We start from the raw sequence: 9,391 nt of genomic DNA on the forward strand, positions 1-9,391 counted from the left end.
CTTTTTTTAGTTATTAACAATCCTAAAGCACATATTTATTATAGCATACTATTATAACCATTATCTTTCATTCTTGTTGTTGTTAATATATTATCTGCCTTATTCGTAAATCAAATTTTATCATAATTTTGCATTTAAGAAAGGAAACAAGTGTACATAGAGTTCAATGGTCTTTGGTATATTATGATTCCAGTAGTCACTGGAGGTTTGGGATTAATCCTCTAGAAATTAACGGGGACTAATATAATTACAACAGAATAAATATTAGTTTCTAAGTGTACAGGTCTGCTAGGACTCTGGTATGGAAGATCATACAAGACAGAGAAATAAGTTTAACACTTATAGTTAGTCTAGGTGCATGCAGAACTAATAAAATGGAACTTACTTCCAATACTTGTATTATTGAAAAAATAACCAAAAGTTTTCCTTATTGGGAAGACATCATCATTTTTAATGTATCTGGAAGCAGAATTTAGGATTTGTCATAAAGTCAGTAATGCAGTAAAATGGAGTGGCACAACTGAATTATTTCCTTACAACAGAACAATAACGCTTTTAAGAATAAAAAAAGCACAAGTAGACAAAGCCTACCTAAACAGTACAGAGAAAAAAAACCCTAGCCATACAATTTTTAAAATGCACAAGTCAAGTCAAATTAAAATTTATTTGGGGGTGGGAGCGGCATTATGGTGTAATGGATAAAACTACCACCTGGTGATTCTCACATCTGATATGGCTGCCAGTTCTAGAACTGCTGATCAACTTTCAACTCACTTTCCTGCTAGTGGCCTGGACAAAGTATTAAAACAGGGTCCAGACCACTGGGGCCCTGCCACTCATGTGGGAGACCCAGACAAAGTTCCTAGGAGTGAACCAGAACATGAAATCTTGCTGTCTCTCTAACTCCAACTTTCAAATACAAAAATCTAAATAAAATAAACATTATACCTGATGTCAAAAATCACAAGAAAAAAATCAAGCAATAAAAGGTGATAATAACTTTAATTACATATATGACAAGACATCCTAATTAGGGTAAAAGAGATACAACAACCTGATATAAAAATGAATGAAACAGATGAGCAGCCACTTCACAAAGATACAGAATGTCTAACAAATACAGATATACAAAAAGATGGTCAACTTTGGTAGTCATCAGGGAGACACAAAAACAGAGGTAAGATATAACATGTGTACACAGACAGAAACGGCTACAACGAAAGAGGTGTGGAAATGCTAAATGTTGACGAGGATTCAAAGCAACTACATGTTTAACATCACTATATTCTCATCCACTAATTCTGGCCCTAGGTAAACACCAGCGCACACGCCCACAAATGGTATGTTTGGAATGTTCGGGAATTCATGGTGTTGTCAAAGTTGAAATAGCCACAAAGGACAACGACCACGCTTGGTAGAACAGATAAGTAAATTGTTGTGTATTCCGGCAGTGAACTACCACTGTCCACTGTACACACTGCCTCTGAGCCCAAGGACACCTTCCCACACTCGCAGTCCCCATCCTTTGCCCGGAGGTTCACCTGTCCGCGCGTGCCCACAGAAGGAAGACAGCGAATCATTGGCTGCGTGCTTACGGAAGCCTCGGCTTCGCACCGCCCCTTCCGGCTCCTGGGCTTCCCACCTTCCCGCCATCACGCCTTCCCACCATTGCAGCTCGCAGCCCTAGGCCTGTTCAGTGACTGCGAATCGCACAACTCACGAACCCCTGGACAGACACAGAGGGATCCTGGAGGGAGCCGTTCCTGGTCAGGCGGCCCGCTCTCCCTCACAGCCACCGCCATGAACATTCGTAATGCCCGACCCGACGACCTGATGAACATGCAGCACTGCAACCTGTTGTGCCTGCCTGAGAACTACCAGATGAAGTACTACCTCTACCACGGCCTGTCCTGGCCCCAGCTCTCCTACATCGCCGAGGACGAGGACGGCAAGATCGTGGGCTACGTGCTGGCCAAGATGGAGGAGGACCCGGACGACGTGCCGCACGGGCACATCACCTCGCTGGCCGTCAAGCGTTCGCACCGGCGCCTCGGCCTGGCGCAGAAGCTTATGAACCAGGCCTCCCGCGCCATGGTCGAGAGCTTCGGCGCCAGGTACGTGTCCCTGCACGTCAGGAAGAGCAACCGCGCCGCCCTGCACCTCTACGCCGACACCCTGGGCTTCCAGGTCAGCGAGGTGGAGCCCAAGTACTACGCGGATGGGGAGGACGCCTATGCCATGAAGCGGGACCTTTCGCACATGGCCTACGGATTGAAATCGCGGCAGCCCGAGCCCGGTGAGCAGGGCGGGTTTTGGGGGATGAGCTCCCCATTGTGCCCTGGCTCCCAGGATGCCTGCCCGCCGGTGAGCACGGCCACGACTGCTGCAGACGCCAGTGGCAACCAGGAGCCCAGCCACAACAATGCAGAAGACTCTGGGTTCACCTCCTAGAGCCTGCTTGAGGTATTTTTTTTCTCATCTGATTGTCTCCCTACCCCCATCCTCACACACAACCTTAGCCCGCCCAATCTCTAACCTGTCCTGCCCCATTCTAGCCCTGCAGGGTTTCACACTTGAAGAACGACCTTGGTGATCAGAGTGAAGAGTATAGGATGGGTGTGGGGGAAGACTGTTCACTGTTGGAAGTTAATAGGGCATCAACTCATGGTGAAAGGCCCACTGGATTTAGCATAAGAAGCAAGCATTTGCTTTACTTTGTTGGTGTGAGTTGCATTTCATGGTAGTCATGTAATTGAAATACATTTTTTTCAAAAACAGAATTAAAGTTTGTAAGTGAGAAACAGTGATAAATTTGGAAAAATCACCATTTTGCAACTCTTGGTGAAACAGTAGACCGGCCAGTAGTCGTAAGCACCTCAAACCCACAAACCCTCACCTGAGCATCTTGACAGGAGCTGGTCTGTGTCTTGCGTCAGCCGGCCAGTAGCCAAGTTCTCCATATTCTCAGTGCTTCATTACAGTGCCATTGCAAGCGTACATCGTGAATGACTTTTCTAGTTGATTTTCATCACAATCATCAGTGATTCCTTGGACAGTAGTAAGGGTCTTTCCACCATTATTCCGCTTCATTCTCTGTGAATATAATTCTTGTGCCAGAAGGAACAAGCTATTAGGCTTAGTTGCATCGGCAAAGCAGCAGATAGCAGGCCCCTGAGGCAGCACACTGCTGGGACAGGATATGGTAGAGAGGGAAGGTAGAGAACCCTGGGGGCTGCGAGAGGACCGTGCTCAGTCCAGTTCAGTAACTGGGCTTCAAATTACTTTGTTCCAAATCCAAGGTCATAGTTCTCCCCCCCTATATTTTATTCAATGGATTGCAAGTGAAGAACCCTTGATTCGGCGACTGCCACTTTCTATAATCATGTGTCCTCTACTGGTTGAAGTACAGTCAGGTAGCAAGTGAGGAAAAACAATACACATAGTGGTTCATACAGGTTTTGAAAGTCAGTCTCATTTCCCAGTGCAGGGGAGGCCAGGCAGCAGAATTTAGTTTTGTGCTCAGGAGAAGGAAGATGTGCTAACAGCTGTTGGCTCTGCCTGCATAGTTCCTGCCATAATGGGAAACATCCCACTTGTGCTCCTGACTGTGGAAGTTCTGCCTCCATCCTCAGGACAGAGTACAGGCTCGCTCTGCAGCATCCAAGAATTCTGCATGGCTGGCTCAGGTGTCTGCATAAACACATGCCACAGATTTCTTCTGCTCCTGTGCAGACCTGGGAATAGGAGTTGAAAGTTCTGCCCGCCTTGCTGTCATTATCCCTCTTGTAAAGGCCTGAAGCAAAAATTATGCTTCTGTTCTTCGACTCTGAAATCTCCGAATGTGTCTAAATTTTTACCTCCATCTCATTTGATAGTTACTCTTCAGTCCATAGGCCCAGCTGCCTGAAGGGGGAAAAAAGGCTGTGGAGGTAGAGTTCAAATACCTTCCAAAAAATCCCGGAGAAAGAAATTGCATTTTTTCCTCATCTCCACTGGCGAACCAAGGCAGTTGAGGTCTGAATGATATACACTCAAGTAGGACAACTGGTGAAAAAGAATCAGGTGCCTTCATGAAAAATGATAATGAACATTTCTAGGAACAGTATGACAACTTACAGTGTCGCAGGTACACGTTTACGAATTCTCCCTGTGAGGGAGGTACTGCTATTCCACGTCACAGACAGGACTGAATGCCAGAGAGTGAACAGGATTCAAACTCACATAGTCAGACTGCATGATTCTGAGCATTCAAGCAAGACAATCTATGTAAATTGCTGAGCACAGCTTCTCACATACTTCAGCATTCTGTAGACTGCAGCCCTGAATACATTCTGTGGTAACTCTTCAGTTTTTGCTTCACAGTAATCAGACGATAGAATGTTGTACATGAGCAACAGTTTGCACTCTTGGAAGGGAGATGCATCTTAATGATTAAAATAGATTTCACTGACAAGCCAAATGTCAAAGCATCCAGCTGAATCGGCGCTCACCAGAGGCAGAGTTTCTAGGGAACCATGGCAGTGAAGACAGGTCAGTTCAAAACATGCTGGTTGAGGCCGGAATGCTATCACACTGCTGCTCATCTCCTGGCCAAAAAAAAACAAAAGTGTGCTGGCTGCATGATTCAGAACAAAAAAGGAAAAGTGCAAAATCTCTTCATTTCAGTTGAGCTGGCAATATTGAGGGTTTCTTCAGTGACTCTCCACTCCTGGTTTATTCTTTCTGTCGCTAGGCTGTCATTCCCACAACAAGTTGTTAAATGTTCACATGAGCATTCACTGAAATAGACTGTTCTTAATTTTACCAGACAACTAATTATAACTGAAATGATAGAGTGAAATATGGAAGAAAGTTAGAGACTGACAGGTCTGGTAAATTCCTAGTATAACCTTACCCCAGATATGCCAGAAACCATAGATTTCAAATGCAGTTTTACTCCATGAAGATAAGAGGGGGGTGGGAAGCGATAAAGTGTTGTTTTAACATATCAGACATCATTGCTGAATTATTTACACTCACTACCAGTTAGTTTCACCTTTCAGTCAGAAAATGGTATACATTTAGGATGACTGAAATATAATTTTGTCAGAGATAACTGACTGACAAAGGAAGACATTTTTCCTGACTTCTGTACTTCCTCTGTTCGCCGGTGTCTAACATCAAATGAACTTTCGGTTGGATGAGGTAAAGAAGTTAAGGTATTGCAGACGTTCTGGGAATGGACAGTGGTTCAAATGGCCAGAGCAAAAGCCTTTCAGAAAATACTGTGCAGTGCCATTGCTGTAGTCTAATGTCTTCAGAGAAAAATAAGATTGTTTAAGTGAAGCCATACAGTGCTACTTTATGTTTATAGAAACATGTTAATGATTAATATATAGCACCTTTAAAAATCTATAAATGTCAAAAGTTCTGCGTAGTAGGCTAGGAAGTTAGGTCTGTGATGTTCATAGTCTGAAGGAATCTGTCTGCAGTGACTATACCCTTAAACCATCCTTGAGCAGTGGCTACAATGCTATTTCACTTTTAAAGTTGAATTTCTTAAGATTATCAGATGGTATTTGCTAACAAAAACAGCTGAAACAGCTCTGGATTGTTTAGTTTTCATACCCCTTTTCTTGCCAGTCAGTGGTTGACAGTGTTCATAGGAAATTGGAAAAGGCAATGATGATAGTCTTTTTGACCTAGTTATCCGCACATTACTCCTGTCCTTCATTAGCAAATACGCTTAAAAAAAAAAAGACCTGCAGAATACTGCCTCCTGCAGCTTGGTTCATTTGTATTTTGAAAATGTACTTTTCTAAAATTATGATTTTATACAAAAAAATGCTTTTTAACTGTGCATAACAGTCATCCTCAACATTGTTAAGCCTGTGTGCATATGATAGGTGGAAACAGGTAATGTACTGTTACAGTCACGGGTCTCACTGTTTTGGTTGCAGTTAAAATGGACAGCAATATTTTACTAGCCTTAAAGTTTACTAATCTATATTTATTTGAAAGTCAGAGAAGCAGGCAAAGAGTGAGAGAGGGAAATAGGGAGGAGGAGGGGACAGAGGGAGACACAATGAGGTTGACAATATGGCTACCTTCCATCTGCTGGGTCACTCCCCGAGTGCCTGTAACAGCCAGGGCTGGCTAGGCCAAAGCCAGGAGCCCGGAACTGCATGCATGTCTCTCATGTGTGTGGCCAACATTGGTTGCCTCCCAGGTAGCCAGAAGGCAGAAGCTGAGTCAGAAAACAGAGGCGGTGTACCAGTTACCCTGATGGAAGAAGCAGGAGCGCTAAGCAGCAGCTTAATGCGCTGCACCACAGGCCCCGCCCCTTCAGTACCCCTTCTTCCACTTCAGTAGTCCAGCCATACATTACACAAACATCCCAGCTTAGGAAGGGTGTGATGTCATCTCATCTGTCATTGTGTGATGTGTTCCTTCATAGTAAGTACTCAGTAGATGTTTAGTGAATGAACAAGCCTCTCAAATTATCCAGTTGTTTTCCAAAAGGAAGAAAATCAGGTATATATTATTTCCTAGTTCCCAAGATAATTAAGACCGTTTAAGTTAAGACAGAAGAGACAAAATGGGCACTTTTTTTTTTACTCACAGAAAGAAAATATGATGTATACAACTGGACATATTGTATCAAACTTATCAAGAATTAAAGAGAACTTTCATTTCTGTAGCACTGGAATGAATTTCTTTTTGAGTGGAGTTAGACAAGGAAGAGTCTCTCAATCTCTTTACATTTAAAGTGAGTTCTCTTGGATAAGTCTGCGTCCTTATTTTTCCTCTCCTTTCCATCAGCAGCAGTGGCCCATGGGTACCAGGAAAGGTACATGTGTCATCATGGCCATGCATCTCCGTCGAGATAAACCAGGTCCAGACTTGTTATTGATCTGCTGGCTAAAGTCTGTCATAGGTTAAGCCAGTGTTCTTTCCAAGCTTCATTTATTTCTTTTCTTTCCTATAGCCCTCCCTTGCTCACTTATTTTCTTCTTGTTTCTCAACAGATTTGCAGGCCATCATGTCTCAACCACATCTGCCCTTAAATGCCAGCTCAGTCTGTCTGCTCTCCACCATCTGCACATTGTGGTCACCCTGAAGTGACACAAATGTCTCAACAACTGTCCATATACTGTACTGGGATCATGAAGGAAAAGCTGGACAGAAGAGCCAAGGAAGTGTGAAGCTTCCTATTAGAGAATGTCAGGGGCCTGCTCACACCATGCCACCGTTTCACATGTTTGTAGTAGTCCTGTGCTGGGTGTGCTTATCCTGCAAGCTTGTCTCCTCCTAGAATGCCAAGCAGAAAGCAGGGTGAACTCTTGAAGCTCCCAAGCTTTCAGTTCATGCCATTATTGATCTGGGTTTTCGTCCTTGAGGAGGTAGTCAGGCTGATCAGGTCACACCTCACGCCCCCTTCCTCCTCCTTTATGGCAGAAGTGTCCTATGTCCTCTTCCTTTCTCTGGAAGTGCCCCTTTGTCCCATCCTCCTCTCGAGGCGGTGTTCTCCTTCCGCTTCCCAGAGGGAGAAGGTGTAAGTAAGGGCTTCTGCTGTGTAATCAGAACTTGGAGATTTCAAGAAAAGGCTAACCAGTAATTAAATTGAATTTCAGATCCATTTATCTGTGTGAACTTGTCTTTTGTTGTGTTGTGTTATTTTTGATGATGTAGCCTGTCATTTATTGAGCATGCATGATGTTCAGGCGTATTGTTAAGGCCTTTTTATTTAGCCTTCCCAGCAACCCTGTGAGTTGGTATTTTTATTCCTGTTGTTCAAGGAGGAAACTGAATCCCAAAGGATTCAGTGTGACTTTGGAGCCAAAATTTCATCTACTTCTCTATTACTATTCTTTGTGCTTGTCAGTTAAAAGGAAACCGTATTGTGTAGGAGTGTTATGAGTTGACTTTTAATATGTGGCAACTGTGTTAACTGTAAATATTTGTAAGGCCTATAATTATAATTTCCTTTATTATTTTTCTATGGTAAAAGTAAGTGAAAACAGTGCTTTGACCTCTGCAGTGAAAGCCAGTAGGTAAATCGAGAATTACCAATACTTACTGTTGTCTTCATGTTCACTGAATGTGAATTACTAAAGGACGCAACAATTTTCATGTTTACATTTTTATAAAAACTACTGTATATGGATTTAAGTCAAAGCCCTGACATTAACCATCTGATGACAAGAGATCGGTCTGTTCTCTGTCATCGTAATCAGTCCTGCTAAGCACTTCTTACAAATCCCCCCAGTGCACCCTGAGAATGGCTGCTTAACAGTGAATGATTGCCTAGGGCGGACGGAAGGGTTTTTGTTTGTTTGTGTGTGTGTTTCCTCTGCATAACAAGGATCTGCCATTTCATGTGCCACTACAAACCTCCATCATCTTCTTTTTTCTTTCTTTTTAATATTCTTTCAAATTATTTCATTCTTTTATCCTTAAGCGTGTGCTTATCTGTATTTTACAATCTTAGAGCTTTCTAACATCTGTTTCTAGAGCAACATAATCTTACTGATGATATTCCTTGAGCCCTTGTCAATATGTCTTTGTGTTAACTGCTGAGCAGATGGAGAAACATAAGGAGTCGCCTGAACTTACCTGAGTGATTTCTCTCCTGCAGCTGCATATTGACTGTCTCTGCTAACTTGATGATAGAAGGTGGAGCAACTGGAAAACAAATCAAGTTTAACTTGTGGAGTGCTCTGTATTGAAACTATTGACTACTTTTTCTCATTACTATTGCATATCTTCATTCAGTCTCATATCAAGACAAGTCAGGTTGTTAGCAACCTACCTAGTTGGGACTATACCTATTTAGATAGTGAAAATAAACAATAGTATTAATATTGCTTGACACATAAATGACATGTCCCCCAGAACTCCAGCGATAATGGCGAGTGAGCAGCAACAGAGGCTTTGTGCAACACAAACTGTGGGAGCCTCTAGGACTGTTTTTTATACAGAACAACAGACTGACTGCTTTTTTACTTAAGCAAAATTCTGGAGAGCCTGAGGCACGTCTTTGAATCAGAAATGTAGAATAGTTACTAATGTGAATACTCCCATTGGTTTCCTCTTTTTTTTTAAGATTTATTTTTAATTTTATTGCAAAGTCAGATACACAGAGAAAAGGAGAAACAGAGAGGAAGATCTTCCATCTGATGATTCACTCCCCTAGAGACTGCAACGGCCGGTACTGTGCCAATTCAAAGCCAGGAGCCAGGAACTTCCTTCTGGTCTCTCACATGGGTGTTGGGTCCCAAGGCCTTGGGCCATCCTGGACTGCTTTCCCAGGTCACAAACAGGGATCTGGATGGGAAGCGGGGCCACCGGGATTAGAACTGGCACCCACATGGGATCCTGGCGCTTTCAAGGCGAGGACTTTAGCCACTAG

General features: G+C 43.2%; 1 protein-coding gene across 1 annotated transcript; it reads left to right on the forward strand.

Annotated features, from left to right (window-relative positions):
• The first annotated feature begins 1,617 nt into the window (after positions 1-1,617).
• On the forward strand, positions 1,618-7,729 carry NAA11 (N-alpha-acetyltransferase 11, NatA catalytic subunit). Its single transcript, XM_004590650.2, has 2 exons — positions 1,618-2,463; positions 7,008-7,729. Exon 1 carries the CDS (start codon positions 1,801-1,803, stop codon positions 2,449-2,451), a length of 651 nt encoding a protein of 216 aa, XP_004590707.2. The 5' UTR covers positions 1,618-1,800; the 3' UTR covers positions 2,452-2,463; positions 7,008-7,729.
• Positions 7,730-9,391: the final 1,662 nt, after the last annotated feature.

The sequence above is a fragment of the Ochotona princeps genome, chromosome 7 (genome assembly GCF_030435755.1).
Source record: "Ochotona princeps isolate mOchPri1 chromosome 7, mOchPri1.hap1, whole genome shotgun sequence".
Lineage (NCBI taxonomy): Eukaryota > Metazoa > Chordata > Mammalia > Lagomorpha > Ochotonidae > Ochotona > Ochotona princeps.

Excerpts from the sequence above, each read along its gene's own strand:
- NAA11 (XM_004590650.2), top strand. The coding sequence starts at position 1,801 with ATGAACATTCGTAATGCCCGACCCGACGACCTGATGAACATGCAGCAC.